At 41.5% G+C, this 17,604-nt stretch overlaps 1 protein-coding gene across 1 annotated transcript; it reads left to right on the forward strand.

Annotated features, from left to right (window-relative positions):
- Window positions 1-1,218: 1,218 nt before the first annotated feature.
- Window positions 1,219-16,832, forward strand: LOC118377265 (charged multivesicular body protein 2b). The gene is made up of 6 exons (XM_052522559.1): window positions 1,219-1,438; window positions 4,540-4,631; window positions 10,506-10,700; window positions 11,753-11,855; window positions 12,072-12,178; window positions 15,330-16,832. The coding sequence occupies exons 1-6, from the start codon at window positions 1,405-1,407 to the stop codon at window positions 15,441-15,443; spliced, it is 645 nt and encodes a 214-aa protein (XP_052378519.1). The 5' UTR covers window positions 1,219-1,404; the 3' UTR covers window positions 15,444-16,832.
- Window positions 16,833-17,604: the final 772 nt, after the last annotated feature.

The following is a 17,604-nucleotide window of genomic DNA, read 5'->3' on the forward strand; positions in this document are numbered from 1 at the left end:
TACTTGGTCCCATCCTCTCATTTTGAGCCATAACTCCCCCTCTCTTCCTCTCCTATTCTCCTCTTCTCTACTCCCTCCTTTTCCATTTGACCAAATGGAGGGAACTCAGAATTTTCATTGAATTGAGTTGGTTACGGTTCAAGTGAGCAGACTGCAATGTTTCTCACAGCAGCATTAATATGAAGAGAAACCATCCTTTGAATGTATTCTTTAATATAGCAGGTCCCTGACCTCAGTGGTAACATTATCCAGTGAGATGAGGATGAAATGAGAACAAAATAATTGATGGAGGTGTAAAGCCGTAGGGAGTTATTTTATGTCTATCTAGCCTATGTGGTTGTTTTTATGGATGTAGTACTTTACATTTTCATAGCTTCTTAAAAAAAAATACGCACACACACGAGCGCACACAGAGGGGGACACACACACAGACATAACAATCCAGAGCATTTGCTATATTTTCATGTGCATAGAAAATACCTCCAACCATTTTTTTTAATGGGGGCATAATCCAATATGCAAAAATAAAAATCCTAAATGCTAATGTAAATGGCCTGTGCTTGAGCTACTATTTATTGCTTTCTAGTGACTGGTCTGGTGTCTTGAGGTTAAACGCCCCCATCCTGTCATTTCACAGGTGTCACCAACAGTTAGCCTGGATGCCACTTGTCTTGCTCAACTAAAAATGTCATCTGTCTCATCTCAACTTTTTAAGTCACTTCAATAAAACGATTTTGAGGTACATTGATCTAATATTTTGTCATTTAGAAAAAAGTTATGTATATATAATATTATGAAGTTAGATCTATAAACGTGTTTATATATACCAGTAGGGGAGCCTAAAGATAAATAATCCACTTGGTTAGAGAGAAGAATTGTAATCAGTTTTTAATAAAGTAGTACAATTTAAAGTGAATATGTTTGGGTTTCTATTTTTATTAAAGAACAAAATAAATATTATTTCCCTTCAAAGAGTGTTTGTCTAAGGATAGCCAGTATGCACATATCTACATCTTACCAAACTTTTCCGTAGAGGGCGTTTTTCTCAAAGTTTACCGTCCTCGTTTTCTACTCACTCTGCAATTTCTGAGCAGAGTTGATCAAATAATCACTGATAACTTAAAAAAAAAAAATCTAACCCAGTTCACTGTGCGGGTTGATATGAACCGTAAAAGAGCTCCGTTTGCGTTGGAACAGTAGCGCTCTCTATGGGAGACAAGGGGAACTGTGAGAGTCCCGTGGTGACGTCAGAGAGTCGGCGGTGAGTCTGGGATGTCATGTGAAAGGATGGAACAGTTCGACCAGGAAGTCTCAGCTTGTTGCTAGAGCTACAGTTTAGCTGCCCACGGCCTGGAAGCACATACATTGTATTTAGGCCTAGTATTTGGTTTTCATTTGTGCACCATGGCTTCTCTATTCAAGAAGAAGACAGTCGACGGTAAGTTTGTTTTCCGCTGCTAGTAGCAATGTTGTTTGACCCAGACTCTGCCACTAACGAACATAGACTTGCCTACTGAACGAGCCAGTTGAACTGTTTTACCAGTTCACCTGACACCAGTTTAAAAAGTGAAGATGCATGTTTGTTACAAAATCAACAATGACATTGGTCAACGTGGAATCCCTTCGAGTTAGATTGTGTCACAGTCTGAAACTAGACAATATAACGTTACTATTCCACTTGTCGGTGTAACGTTATCAGTGAAAGTTCCTTGTGAAGTTGCTAAATGCAACTAAAAAAAAAGGTCACAATTTGACCATCGTGTGAACAGTGTAGTTGCATTAGGCTAAATTAGTACATTGTTACATTGATTTGATGATACTGCCTAGTATGTTTAATGGTTACTTTGTAATTTACCTGCTGACTGGAACAGATTAATTCCATGTTTAACAGCCTCTAACAGTGTAGGACCTGTAAGAAAGCTTTGTTCACACGAGAGAAACATGTGATCCAGAGACCCTGTTACTTCACTCTGTTGAGTTAAAGACAGATGGATATAAGTAAGGTTTATCACACTGTCTGCGCTATCCATTCCCGCTACTCTCTTAAAAATCAATACAGTTACATATCGGGAAATAATTTTTGATGTATCGTTTTGACAATATAGCAATATTATTTTTTGCTCTAGTTGGCTGTATCAGCTGCACCAACACTCCAATTGTTCTCAATCTTAATCATTTGGGCACCAAAGTATCGTGATAATATCATATGGTGCGGTCCCTGGCAATTCCCAACCCTAGTAATGATCATGTCAAGATTTCAATTAGGCTATGTTTGACTGTAAAACACTTCTCAGTCTTCCTGTCTCATAGTAGTCAAACATGACGCAAGGGGAAACCAAAAGACAACAGTGAAGTGTGTGTGTAAGTGTTCAAACTGCCTGTAAAGATAACACAGCACGTGCCATGCAGCATTTTGCTGCTGCTGATACTTTGAAAATGTAGCAATATGTTAAAAGAAGAACCTCAAATATTGATTTTCAGGTGTCTCTTGATAAAGAAAAGTTAAGGAGAGGAAGAAATGTCTCCATCTTATTGTGTATTTCCTTGAGCCATTGAAATGTTGGGCCTTATCAGTCAAAATGTATTGGTCTTACAGGGTCAGAATGCAACAGAACTATTCAGAATACACCAATACATTACTTCGGAATCACTAATAACTTTATTAAACAAAAACATATTGTACGTTTTTATATAATACATTTCAAGTTTCTACCTAATTCAATATTAATAAGTTATTTCATGACCATGGTCTCATTGATGGAGAATCAATATTCACTTACTGTGATTGTACTGTACGTTTACTCAAGGCCAGATAGTTGATAGGATATCTCAGCGTCTCTGCCCCTTCTCTCACTCTTTCTCTCCTCTCTCTGGGCGTGGGGTGCCAAGGTTGCCCGGTGTCGAGAAGCGGTGGTATCCCATGGTAGGGCGTGCGGGTGTGATGGCGGGCAGAGAATAGCTGGTGGAGTTTTGTAGACAATACCCCACCCTCTTGTAGACGTTGTCGATACGTCACCCTGCACGTAGATACTACGCTTCACTCTCACAAGTGGTCCAGCTCTCTCTCTCTCTCTGGAGTTGTTGGGGTGATGAGGGCACCTATAGCAAGGATTCTCACTTTCAGGTCATTTTTTAAATGTATTATTTTTACATTATGGTAATTTTTTGAGAGTTTGAGAGCCTGTTATTCTGCAACATTTATCTGTAAAAACTTTACTGCAGTATTTTTTTGGGGGGAGAAATATATATATTTTTCTTTCACTTTCCTCATGTAAAGCACCTCAAGCTTAGAAGAAAATACAACAACACAACTTTCACTGCTGTATGCTTCAGTTTTGGACTTACGTTCAGGAATTACCTGAACAATAAACAAATACTTTCCTGTTATTGTTTTTAAATGTTTTTTTTATACCTTTTTATAGTTTTGTGGGAAAAAAATATTTTGAGGAAAGAATTTTCTGTTGAATAATTTAGCGTTTTGATCCAGCAATGAAACCGGCTCAATTTAGATGTTGTGTTAGAGGTTGTTGGTAGCACTTCTGGTACCTATTTCACTGTAGAGAGAATCTCTGGGAATCCTCTCATTCTAGTGATGGAGTCCAGTGCAATGGTCTAGTGCATCAGCTGGTAGAGTGCCCTGGCTCACTATATGTGTCTACGGTAACCTTAGAGCTAATAGCGGTGTAGGGGATCGTGTCCTTTACCCAAATACGGGAGCTGGGACGGCCGGGACACATTCACAGATGTGTGTGTAAGAGAGAGAATGTGTGAGGTGGGTTGGATGAAATGGCTAGAACAGTGTACCCTTGCCTACAGACATGCCTGGTCTCTCTCTGGGACTGCTCTCCAAACTCATACTCCACAGCCTTATATTAGGAACTGCTGCTGTGTGACCATCTCTCTGTGAATGCCTTCACTTATTCAGTTCACCTCACGCTTGTGCCTATATTGTTCCCATTGATGCTACACCTCAAGGGTTTTATCCTGCCTTAAAACATTGATTCAAATGATTATTCTTTTTGCTACATTATTGCTGTTGTACTTATGAAGGCAGGAGCCTGGTGTATTGTTATTGGAAACCCTTGAAACAAGACTCATCACATAGTTTACCCTGCCAATATTTCTAAAAGTAATATGTTATTAAGGAATTATTTTAGTCTGTTCCATCTGAAGTATGAATTATCTCAATAAGAGTTCAATCCTGAGCTCTCTTTAGTGTTGGTCCACCTATCCATTTAATAAAGAACCCAGTTTTATTGTGTACAGTTGAGTCTGGTATTTGGAGCATAGCGTGTCGGACTGTGTTACACGCGTCATGTCAGGGTAATGGGTAGTGTGTGAGGCAGGAATGGTTTAGAGTCCAGGCTCAGCCCTGTGAATGAGGAATTTCCAGAGCTTTGTCCCTGTCTATCTACCCGTGTGAACAGAATGGTACTCTGCTTCTGTAGCTTTACAGAAAGCTAGCTGTCTGTCTGTTTGATTCAATAACTGTATGTTTGTAGGGTAAATGTTTTTCTAATTGCTCTCTCTCTCTCTCAGACATAATAAAGGAACAGACGAAGGAGCTTCGTGGTACTCAGAGACAGATCACGAGAGACAGAGCTGCTCTGGAGAAACAAGAGAAACAAATGGTGAGACCCCCTCCCCCCTCACCCTGTGAGGTGCTGTAGGACGGCAGCAGGCTTTAGTTTCTCAGTAGAACCTTTTCTGCTGATTTCATCAAATGTGTGTAAATGACTCAAGGCGAATCCTGCTCCATCCTACCTCCACTCACATCCCTTTCCTGATCTGTCTGTTAGGCCTACAAGCTGCTTAGCTAACCACTGGGATAGAAAAGACCGCTTTGGACAGGTAGAGTGTGTGTGTGTGTGTACTGGCATGGATCCAGGGATAGCCCATGATTTGAATTTATAGCCACTTTATTCCATAGAACAACTTGGTTCATTATTCAGATGAAAAAGAGCATGTTTTGTCACATCTGTCTAGCTGAATTATTGCCCTGTTCCAGTGAGCATTAGATCAGTCTGTCTCTATGTACATTGTTATTTGATAGCATCATTCATCTGTCAGTTTTACCGAATCCTCTCCCCTCTCTCTCAAATTCAGATTGCTTTATTGGCATGAAATACAATTTGTACATATTGTCAAAGCAGTATAGTGTTACAGCATTTCAGTAAATATAGTGCAATGAGGTTAATGAAACACAGTTAATTTCAGTATTAATAATAGTACATACTGTATGTGACCCACCACCTGGATTCAGTCCAATATAGCAAATATTGAAATGGTGTTTTTTACGTTGGATAAAGGTAGAAGATCAGAGCTAGAAAATTGAATATCATAACCTGCAGTTGAGGAACAATGGGAAAGTAATTCTGCTTTGAATGTTGACAAACCTCTAACCCCACTTTTGAGAATGACCCATATACATTTTTGTACACCAACTTGAGAGCCCTTCTTTGTCTACACTATTCAGCATAGTCTAACCCTCTTATGCCTTAGCCCCACCCCTATCTTTAACAATTCACATGTGAGGCCATGTGCTGAACAGAGTGAATGAGATAGTAGTAAACAAAGATTAAAAGTGGTGAAAGTAGTAGCAGAAAGTATTAGTCAAAATACACTTGATCTAGTCCTTGGGTTGTATCATCTGATTTTGGTGCAGGTCATGTTGTTCTTCACATTACCGTCTCTGTCATACTATATCAAATTAAATGTAAGCTTTGTTTATCACATGCACAAGATGCATAAGGTGTAAACGGTACAGTGAAATGGTGACTTGCATAGTGGAGTCTTGTGTTTAGAAATGTAGCAGGCTAGCTAAACAATGAACCATAATCCCAACTCAAAATGCCATGCACCATGCATGAATCTGCAGGAAGCTAAAGCTAACCAATTAGGTTCAATGTTAGCTAGCTAGCATTAGGCTATAACTAGCAATGTAAATGGATTTCTGAGATACAAATAATATCACTACACAGATGATACACGTAATGTTAGCGAGAGAGCCAGCCAGCTAACGTTAGCTAGCTAACAGTACGCTTTAACTTGCAATGACAACAGCTTTCTGACAAAATTAGAAACGTATAATATCTGAACATGGAGCTAGACTCTTACCTGTATATATGGATGAACACTTCTCCCTGTCATGGATACCATGGTTTCCCTTAGTTTGAAGATGTAATCTGGACACAGGTGTTTTATACAACATCCTCATGTGATCTCTTTTGGACTCTGCATTTGGTAATAATATCTCTGCTTCCACCGGGCATTCCACTGATTTCAAAACTCGCTCAACTTGTTCCGAGACGACACTGTTGAGCGCCGTTTCTTCTGATTACAGTGATGGGGGAAGAATCTACAACGTCTGGTTCAATTAACATGTTTTTACCTAAATCAGGGATTTCCTCATCGTCTGATTCATTTTCAGAGTCTGAGAGAGTCAGCATGGCACGATCGTCCTCCAGAAAGTATTCCATCACTACTTTTTCCCACTGATTTTTGTCGATAGCGCTATTAACCTCATTGCAGCAATGCAACACTATGTCAAAATACACCGCGGTAGAAAGGGTTGTCTACACATACTGAGCAGCTCATGTTATAGACAGAAGCATTCTACATGGCAGACCAATCCGAACTTATCTCCCGGCATGTCCAGCCCACTCATTATCTCAGCCATTCATGGCTAGCGGGAAGTTTCCTGTATTTTTCCATGGCTAAACCAACTAGGCTCGTAATTTAACACATTTATTCATATTTACAGATGGCATACACATTTTTTATTAAGGTACATGAATGTTCACATGTTCCAGAAGTCATTTCTGCCCAAAAACGCATTTTGATGAAAAGAAAAAACGTTCAAATGACACTCCTATGAAGTTGTGACGTGTGACATATGCCTAGGTCACATGATCATGTCTACAGGTACAACACTACTGCTGTTGTATAGTGTAATCTTTGGTTGATACATTTAATTAAATTAAATAAGATTATTAAAAAGAATGGCTAATAAATAACAAAATAAACATGGATGATGGTTACACTATGTATTACTTGTAAGTTATATACTATGCAAATACTTCAAGGAATGAATGGTCATGAGATGTTACTCGGGCTTTGGCAATCAGAATTCTGTATGTGGGTTTTTTGCACATTGCTTATAATCGTAATTACAGGTGGGCCCCAAACCTTGCTTCCATATAGTGCAATTGGTAAAATTACTCTATTGAATATTTTGTGCCAAATTTTAATAGGAATATATATATTTTTTTAGATTTTTTTTTGTTGGGGGGGGGTGCTTTGCAGGCTTTTTCTTTCGTGCATTCACTCCGAGACCAAATCCAACAGAGGGGCTGATTTTAATTAAAAACAAATTGTCCTAGGTAGTTGTACCATTGGTCATGTTCAACCATGGAATTTCCTAATCAACCATGGTATTTCCTAATCAACCATGGTATTTCCTAATTTCCTAATACAATATCATTAATAAGCTCACATCAGCACCACTTGTCATCCCATCCTAAATCACTGTTACATATTTAAATGTCATTTTGCTTTATGGCAGATAGCAGCCTCATTATTAAGATGTTCTGTCTATTCTGATCATTAATATGTTTAGCAAGCAGAGACTGACTGCACCTGTTTGTGTGTCTGAGGGGTAATGTAATGGAAATCTGCCTACTCAGCTGTTTAGCAGAGCGCTCTACCTGAGGAGGAGACTGGCTCTGCTGAATAATCATCTCCTTCACTCAGCTCTTCTCCACTCTACATAGCACTGATCAGCCTAATGATAGTTTAACCCTCACTACACTCTGACAGAGGGAAGGGGTGGAGGGATGGGAGTATTATTCCTGTAAAAATGTCAGTGATAATTCATCAATAATTATTTTGAGGACTGGCTCTTCAGAATAATCCGAGACACACAGGGCTGCAGCTGTATTGTTTCCCAGGGGCCATGGCTTTACAGCCTTGCAGTGTGTGTTCCCTTGGGGCAATAGGCTGTTTTACCAAAGCTAAGAGGGGCTGCTAGCTCTCAGGTGTTTAGACCATAGCCAAATGACAGTATTTACACTGTGTATAATCTAACAAGGCTCCCTGGGGAAACTGATGTGTACTGTCGTGGCTAAATCTTTGAAAGTTTTACAAATATTAATTTTCACAAAGTCTGCTGCCTCAGTTTGTATGATGGCAATTTGCATATACTCCAGAATGTTATGAAGACTGATCAGATGAATTGCAATTAATTGCAAAGTCCCTCTTTGCCATGCAAGTGAACTGAATCCCCCCAAAAACACTTTCACTGCATTTCAGCCCTGCCACAAAAGGACCAGCTGACATGTCAGTGATTCTCTCGTTAACTCAGGTGTGAGTGTTGACGAGGACAAGGCTGGAGATCACTCTGTCATGCTGATTGAGTTCGAATAACTGACTGGAATATTCAAAAGGAGGATGGTGCTTGGAATCGTTGTTCTTCCTCTGTCACCCATGGTTACCTGCAAGGAAACACGTGCCGTCATCATTGCTTTGCACAAAAAGTGCTTCACAGGCAAGGATATTGCTGCCAGTAAGATTGCACCTAAATCAACCATTTATCGGATCAGCAAGAACTTCAAGGAGAGCGGATCAGTTGTTATGAAGAAGACTACAGGGTGCCCAAGAAAGTCCATCAAGTGCCAGGACCGTCTCCTAAAGTCGATTCAGCTGCGGGATCGGGGCACCACCAGTACAGAGCTTGCTCAGGAATAGCAGCAGGCAGGCCTGAGTGCTTCTGCGCGCACAGTGAGGCGAAGAATTTTGGAGGATGGCCTGGTGTCAAGAAGTCCAGCAAAGAAGCCACTTCTCTCCAGGAAAAACATCAGGGACAGACTGTTATTCTGCAAAAGGTACAGGGATTGGACTGCTGAGGACTGGGGTAAAGTAATTTTCTCTTATGAATACCCTTTCCGATTATTTTGGGCATCCAGAAAAAAGCTTGTCCGAAGAAAAGGTGAGCGCCACCATCAGTCCTGTGTCATGCCAACAGTAAAGCATCCTGAGACCATTCATGTGTGGGGTTGCTTCTCAGCCAAGGGAGTGGGCTCACAATTTTGCCAAAGAACACAGCCATGAATAAAGAATGGTACCAACACATCCTCAGAGAGCAACTTCTCCCAACCATCCAGGAACAGTTTGGTGACGAACAATGTCTTTTCCAGCATGATGGAGCACCTTGCCATAAGGCAAAAGTGATAACTAAGTGGCTCGGGGAACAACACATTGATATTTTGGGTCCATGGCCAGGATACTCCCCAGATCTTAATCCCATTGAGAACTTGTGGTCAATCCTCAAGAGGTGGGTGGACAACCAAAACCCCATAAATTCTGACAAACTCCAAACATTGATTATGCAAGAATGGGCTGCCAACAATCAGGATGTGGCCCAGAAGTTAATTGACAGCATGCCAGGGCAGATTGCAAAGGTCTTGAAAAAGAAGGGTCAACACTGCAAATATTGACTCTTTGCATAAACTTCATGGTATTGTCAATAAAAGCTTTTGACACTCATTTAAATTCTTGTAATTATACTTCAGTATTCCTTAGTAACATCTGACAAAAATATCTAAAGACACTGCTGCTTCAAACTTTATGGAATTTAATGTTTGTGTCATTCTCAACTTTTGGCCACAACTGTACAGTACCAAAAGTTAGGACACACCCACTCATTCAAGGGTTTTTATTTTTATTTTGACTATTTTCTACATTGTAGAATAGTAAAGACATCAAAGCTATGAAATAACACATGGAATATTTTTTTTAATTCAACTATGTAAGTCCGTTAATAACAAATTGTTATTTAAAATGATTGCCTACTCCGGCCAAATCCTCCCCTACTCCCCTAACCCGGACGATGCTTGGCCAATTGTGCGCCACTCTATGGGACTCCCGATTTACGACTGGTTGTGATACAGCCTGGGATCGAACTAGGGTCTCTAGTGACTTGTCTAGAACTGAGCTGCAGTGCCTTAGACCTCTGGGCCACTCAGGATCGCAGGTAGTAACCAAAAAAGTCTTTAACCAAATCAAAATATAATTTTAATTCTTCAAAGTAGCCACCCTTTGCCTTGAAGACAGCTTTGCATGCTATTGGCAGTCTCTCAACCAGGTTCACATCGAATGCTTTTCCAACAGTCTTGAAGGCATTCCCACATATGCTGAGCACTTGGCTGCTTTTCCTTTACTCTGCGGTCCAAACCATCTCAATTTGGTTGAGGTCGGGTGATTGTGGGAGCCAGGTCATCTGGTGCAGCACTTAATCACTCTCCTAGGTCAAATAGCCATTACATATCCTGGACTTTTAACAAGGCACACCTGTTTATTGAAATGCATTCCACCTCATGAAGCTGGTTGAGAGAATGCAAGTGTGCAAATCTGTCATCAAGGCAAAGGGTGGCTTCTTTGAAGAATCTAAAATATATGCAAAGCCAAGCAAAGCTGATCCTCCTCCTGTTCCTTCTTTCTCCCTGTAGGAGATGGAGATAAAGAAGATGGCTAAGTCTGGGAACCGGGAGGCGTGTAAGATCTTGGCCAAGCAGCTGGTCCAGCTGAGGAAGCAGAAGAACAGGACCTACGCCGTCAGTTCAAAGGTCACCTCCATGTCCACACAGACCAAGGTCATGAATTCTCAGATGAAGATGGCTGGAGCCATGTCCACTACGGCTAAGGTAAAGAGCACCACACACATTCTGACAGGCACGAGCAGACCATCACATTTTGGATGTTGGGCCTCTAAAAGTCATCACTTTTTAACATTTTTAACATTTGTATTGTTGCTCCACACACACATACATTTATGTGTGCCTGTGTAAATGAGGCCAAAAAGCAGACCGATAAACCCAGTTAACATTAAAACAGCTTCTCCAAAACCGTTCAAAGGATTCCTCTCCATCTCTGAGTGTGTGATAATTAGTCTGTCTATATATCCTGTCATCCCCTCGGGATGGTAATGTTTGTCTTATTGAGTAGAGATTCTCATTTCACCCTCGTCCATCCTATACCCTTTCACAGCTCAGAGACACAGATCAGATGACATCCTTACACATCTTAGTTTATTATCAATTAGTCTTCTGGTAACGTATAAAGTAGCATATCTTATTAGCCTGGTTATAGGACTATAAGCCTATAAAGTTTAGAGCTAAGAATGTGAACTAGTTAGTCTGAAAGTATTTATTCATGTAGTTATTCATGTATTAATCTGTTTCTAATCAGTGCATTGTTTCTGATCGGAGTGTTTTCTCTGTGTGGTAGTTAATTAGTCATGACCTGGATGTCTGATTGGCTGGTCTTAGAATTAGACCTATCTGTAACAGAAAAAGGAATGTGTTTAGGGAGCGCTGCTCATTTGTGTGTTACCATGCTTGTGTTACCACGGCTTCAGTGTGGAGGGAAAACAGTAACGTCTCACCAAACAGCCCACTTCTAGCTTCATCTAGACTATGGGGCTGCAGAGAGACCCACTATCAACAGGGACATGCTCTGAAAAGGTTTTCGAGCAATACAAAAGTGACATCTAATTACATGTGACATGTGCAGCTCATTTGACAGTTTGAGGCTCCGGCGTGAAACTAGGCCATGGCTGATAACACACACATGAAGAAGAGGCAGAATCCCTCTATGTATTTATGATGTGCGTGCATGCTCTGGGAGTTGTGTATTGTGTCTGTGTAATATAACAGTTTTGGTGGTGTAAGTCTTGTCTGTCTCTGTGTTTGTCCAGACAATGCAGGCGGTGAACAAGAAGATGGATCCTCAGAAGACCCTCCAGACCATGCAGGACTTCCAGAAAGAGAACATGAAGATGGGCATGACTGAGGACATGAGTAAGACCTGCTATCATTGGCTCCCTAGCCTAGGATTTAAACATTTTAAAAGAATGACAATAGTGACTGACAACTGTCAGAACCAAAAACATCATGCAGATCAGTGTGTTTGCCTAGTGGTTCAATTACCTTTTAACGGTAAACTGACTAGGACCTCTGTCTCGCTGCCTCTCACTCTCTGTCTGCCCCTTTTCCTCTCTCTCTTGCTCCCTCCAGTCAACGATACGTTAGATGAGATATTTGTGGAATCAGGAGATGAGGAAGAATCTCAGGACATTGTGAACCAGGTTCTGGATGAGATCGGGATCGAGATCTCTGGAAAGGTAAGACATACTGCCCAATGCCGTTCCCCTTTCACTTCTCCCCATAAGTAGTCCTCTGGAAAGGTAAGACATACTGCCCAATGCCGTTCCCCAGTCACTTCTCCCCATAAGTAGTCCTCTGGAAAGGTAAGACATACTGCCCGATGCCGTTCCCCAGTCACTTCTCCCCATAAGTAGTCCTCTGGAAAGGTAAGACATACTGCCCGATGCCGTTCCCCAGTCACTTCTCCCCATAAGTAGTCCTCTGGAAAGGTAAGACATACTGCCCAATGCCGTTCCCCAGTCACTTCTCCCCATAAGTAGTCCTCTGGAAAGGTAAGAGGGTCCTGTATCATCTCAAAGCTCTAGTGTAGGTGTAGCAGACAAATACAGTAGCAGGATAGCCCGTAGCCTGCCTGTCTTAATGGGAGGGAGACCAACTCCAGTCCTAGTTTCCAACAGTAGGGCTGGGACGATACCAGTATTGCAATACTCGTTAGTATCGTGGTAAGAAAACGAAACACAAAGTGGATTTAATTTCTTTAAGAAAACAGCCCTAATGTTGGAAACATAATGTTGTCTTCCAGAGTCACATTTATTTATATTCCAAGATATAGAACACAATATTTTACATACAGCAGGTTTTAAAGGACCAACGCGTTCTTACTGCTTCGTATTTTCAATTTTGTCATGGAAAAAATATTGCGATACTGGTATCATCACAGCCCTACCTAACATTGTTGTTGTAGTCCTTGATTCAACTCATTTGAGGGCTTGATGATTAGTTAACAAGTTGAATCAGGTGTTTGTCTGGAGCTACGACAACAATGTTTACAGTTGGGGATACTGCAGTCGGGAAACACTGCTGTCGACTGTGCCTATAGCCTGCCTGTCTTTATGGAAGATTGCTTGTAGGCGGGAACTGCAGTGGGGTTGCCAAAATGTTAATAAAATAAGTGTGTGTGTGTGCAGATTATTGTGTGGGACAATATACAAACGGTTTTAAGAATGATTTGAAAAACAATTTTGAGTAAATGTATTAATTGGTTTCTATTAATTTTAAGAAGAGATGAATGCAATGAATTAAAGGTTATTTGTTGATATAAAAATCTAAATTTTTAGATTAAGGTTGTCATTAGATTTGGACTGCTATTGAGAATGAATGGAAATTCTGGTGGAAAAAATCCCTGCTGAAAAAGTTTCAATACCACTGCTTTAGTCTGCCTGTAGTCTGCCTGTAGCCTGCCTGTAGTCTGTACCTGTAGCCTGCTTGTCTTTATGAGATGACAGCCTGTAGTCTGTGCCTGTAGCCTGCCTGTCTTTATGAGATAACAGCCTGTAGCCTGCTTGTCTTTATGAGATGACAGCCTGTAGTCTGTGCCTGTAGCCTGCCTGTCTTTATGAGATGACAGCCTGTAGTCTGTGCCTGTAGTCTGCCTGTCTTTATGAGATGACAGCATGTAGTCTGCCTGTCTTTATGAGATGACAGCCTGTAGTCTGTGCCTGTAGCCTGCTTGTCTTTATGAGATGACAGCCTGTAGTCTGCCTGTAGCCTGCTTGTCTTCATGAGATGACAGCCTGTAGTCTGTGCCTGTAGCCTGCCTGTCTTTGAGATGACAGCCTGTAGTCTGTGCCTGTAGCCTGCCTGTCTTTATGAGATGACAGCCTGTAGTCTGTGCCTGTAGCCTGCCTGTCTTTATGAGATGACAGTCTGTGCCTGTAGCCTGCCTGTCTTTGAGATGACAGCCTGTAGTCTGTGCCTGTAGCCTGCTTGTCTTTATGAGATAACAGCCTGTAGTCTGCCTGTAGCCTGCCTGTCTTTATGAGATGACAGCCTGTAGCCTGCCTGTCTTTATGAGATGACAGCATGTAGTCTGCCTGTCTTTATGAGATGACAGCCTGTAGTCTGTGCCTGTAGCCTGCTTGTCTTCATGAGATGACAGCCTGTAGTCTGTGCCTGTAGCCTGCCTGTCTTTATGAGATGACAGCCTGTAGTCTGTGCCTGTAGCCTGCCTGTCTTTATGAGATGACAGTCTGCCTGTAGCCTGCCTGTCTTTATGAGATGACAACCTGTAGTCTGTGCCTGTAGCCTGCCTGTCTTTATGAGATGACAGTCTGCCTGTAGCCTGCCTGTCTTTATGAGATGACAACCTGTAGTCTGTGCCTGTAGTCTGCCTGTCTTTATGAGATGACAGTCTGCCTGTAGCCTGCCTGTCTTTATGAGATGACAGCCTGTAGTCTGTGCCTGTAGCCTGCCTGTCTTTATGAGATGACAACCTGTAGTCTCTGCCTGTAGCCTGCTTGTCTTTATGAGATCACAGCATGTAGTCTGCCTGTCTTTATGAGATGACAGCATGTAGTCTGCCTGTCTTTATGATATGACAGCCTGTAGTCTGTGCCTGTAGCCTGCCTGTGTTTAGGAGATGACAGCCTGTAGCCTGCCTGTGTTTAGGAGATGACAGCCTGTAGTCTGCCTGTCTTTATGAGATGACAGCCTGTAGTCTGTACCTATAGTCTGCCTGTCTTTATGAGATGGCAGCCTGTAGTCTGTGCCTGTAGCCTGCCTGTCTTTATGAGATGACAGTCTGTGCCTGTAGCCTGCCTGTCTTTATGAGATGACAGCCTGTAGTCTGCTTGTCTTTAGGAGATAACAGCCTGTAGTCTGCCTGTCTTTATGAGATGACAGCCTGTAGTCTGTGCCTGTAGCCTGCCTGTCTTTATGAGATGACAGCCTGTAGACCAGGACTCATTCCACTGAGGGCCGAGTGTCTGGTTTCTTTTGTTCCATTCAATTAAGAACTAGACAAACAGGTGAGGGGAGTTCCTTACTAATTACCTTAATTCATCAATCAGTACAAGGGTGGAGCAAAAACCTGCACACACTCGGTCCCCCGTGGAATGAGTTTGACACGTGCTGTAGACTGTGCCTGTAGGTGTCCTGTGTGTGGCGATAAACGAGAGGCAGTTACAGTGACTGTCTATCTGGCAGGGAACTACTCCCCCTGGGGGACAGCATCTGTTACCACCACTTTCTATGCAGAAGGGCTACTCTACTGTGTGTTGTAAGGCCAGTGTTAACCTGTTGGGATGTGTGTTGTAAGACCAGTGTTAACTGGTTGTAATGTGTGTTGTAAGACCAGTGTTAACTGGTTGTAATGTGTGTGTGTTTCAGATGGTGAGAGCCCCAGCAGCAGGGAAGAGTCTCCCTACTGCTTCTCCTAAACGGAAAACGCAGATCTCTGACGACGAGATAGAGCGACAACTCCGAGCCCTGGGAGTGGACTAACACACACCATGGGCTAGGCCTGTGTACTAGCAGGCTGGTGGTCCATGTGTGGGTGATTCTGAATATTTAATGACTAAATTAAGGAATAATAGAATATTATGACCCACAATACATTCTGCTGCAGCCTGCTGAAGGGGTTGGCTTCTTTATGTGCATACAGACTGTTGACTCTGGAAAAGTGTTCACCTCTATGTTCACATTATATTTTGTGCATCGATTCTCCATTAGTCCTGGGAGTACAAATCCTGTGGGAGGAGGATGAAGTCAATGAAACAGAGTGAGGTAATGACTGTTCTCTGTGCTCTCACATCTTTAGGTACAGTACTATAGATGCTGCTGGTGTCAAACAACTGACACTGTGTCTGTCTAGAACCACTGACATTAACTCTAGGAACTACTGACATTAACCCCTACGAGTAGGGTAAGGGCTTGACTTTTTCACTAATAAACATTTTGCATGAGAATCTATGGAATTAGCAGGATCAAGCTGGATGTCAGATATGTAGATAGATTCAGTTTAAAACGATGTGTGAAATAGTAATTAATGCTAATTCAAACTAATAATCATTAACTTGATATTTCAAAGAATGGTTCATTTTGAATTGCTTGTTTTGTACTATTGAGTTGTACTCTAATTTGAAGATGTTGTCTATGTGTCTTAGTTGATCTCTGTGTGTCCCTGTCTTTCTGATGTGTGATTGAACCAGCACTCTGTCTGTCCTCCTCATCTCTCTCCTTTTATCTCGGCTGCTGTGCAGTTATCGCATCTGTTGTTAGAGCTGTTTTTTAAAAACACCACACACACACACACACACACACACACACACATTCTAGAGTGTACAATGGGTTTGTGAAGAAGACTGATCATTGTCTTCCTGACGCTCTCTCTGTTTCACTCTACCATGCTGTAAGAGCAGGTAAGGAGACAATGACATATTTTGCATTATCAACTAAACATTTCATGCATTCTAGAATGTTCCCTCTCATGGTTCTCTTCTGGTTTTCTAACGTCGACTAGTATATCACTGTATACTAAAATAATTGTCTTAAAGATTGTTACTGGAAAACATTGACTGGCTTGCTATTGTTACAGCAGTTTCTTTTCAACTTGATTTTGTGGTGCAATTCTCCAGAGAGGAAAGGTGAATACATGACTTTCTCCACCATGTATGTATCCTCTGTATCTATTCAGTTGTACTGTTTAGACTTGATGACTTTTATAATGAATAAAATAGCATCATGTACAAAAAAATGGTTTTATTGTCACACTGAATAGGTGCAGTGAAATATGTTGTTTTACTAGCTGCTGCTCAAACAATGACCAATGCCAACCACACCTGCTTCATATCAATGGTGTTTTTATTCAGGCATTGAAGAGGACAGTCCGCATTAGAAGCATGGAGGCCCAGAGCTGTAATGACACAATTTCAATTGAAGGGAGTCAATTCAGGAAGTGATTTTAATTTAAATTCAAAAATGAAAAACTGTTGAAATAAATAGCTTCTACTCCTCAGTTTATTGAGAAGTCATTGAAAATAGATGTGGATTTTTCAAATTTGTAATGGTTACTTATGTTTACTTCCTGACTTGACTGCCTTCAATTTGAATTGACCCCAGCCCTGACACACTCACGCAGCGCTGGAGAGCGCAGCCATATACCACAGGCTGTGAATTAGCATATAGAGCTCATTATGTAGGGATCTCAGTATCAGTAGTGCCACAGTGCATCCCACCTTTTCTCAGACCACAGAGCATGTTCCCTTCTAATCTTATCCTTATTTCATGCCTGTCTTATTGAGATTACTCTGTCTAGATTCCTACAGTTCTGCTCTCCCAGTACATCCAAATGAAAACATGGGAGAGTGAATGGATCCTGGGGGAAGGGGCTATGGAGATGAATTCAGTGGTTCCTCCACCAGACAGCTGTAAGACAGGAGCCACTCTACAGTTATAATGACCGGGTGAGTTTTGCACAGTATGCACATGTTGACTAGTGGGCTGGATGTTTGTATTCACAGAAACACGTCAATAAATCAGGGAATAATGTCACTGTCATACAGTGCAGGGTGCTCAGCTCCCTTTTATTGGGCTCTCGGAAACACCAACTGCTTAATAAATGAATCAACAAATCATTATATTAAATGCATGTCAGTGCACGATT

This window comes from Oncorhynchus keta, chromosome 7 (assembly GCF_023373465.1).
Source record: "Oncorhynchus keta strain PuntledgeMale-10-30-2019 chromosome 7, Oket_V2, whole genome shotgun sequence".
NCBI lineage: Eukaryota > Metazoa > Chordata > Actinopteri > Salmoniformes > Salmonidae > Oncorhynchus > Oncorhynchus keta.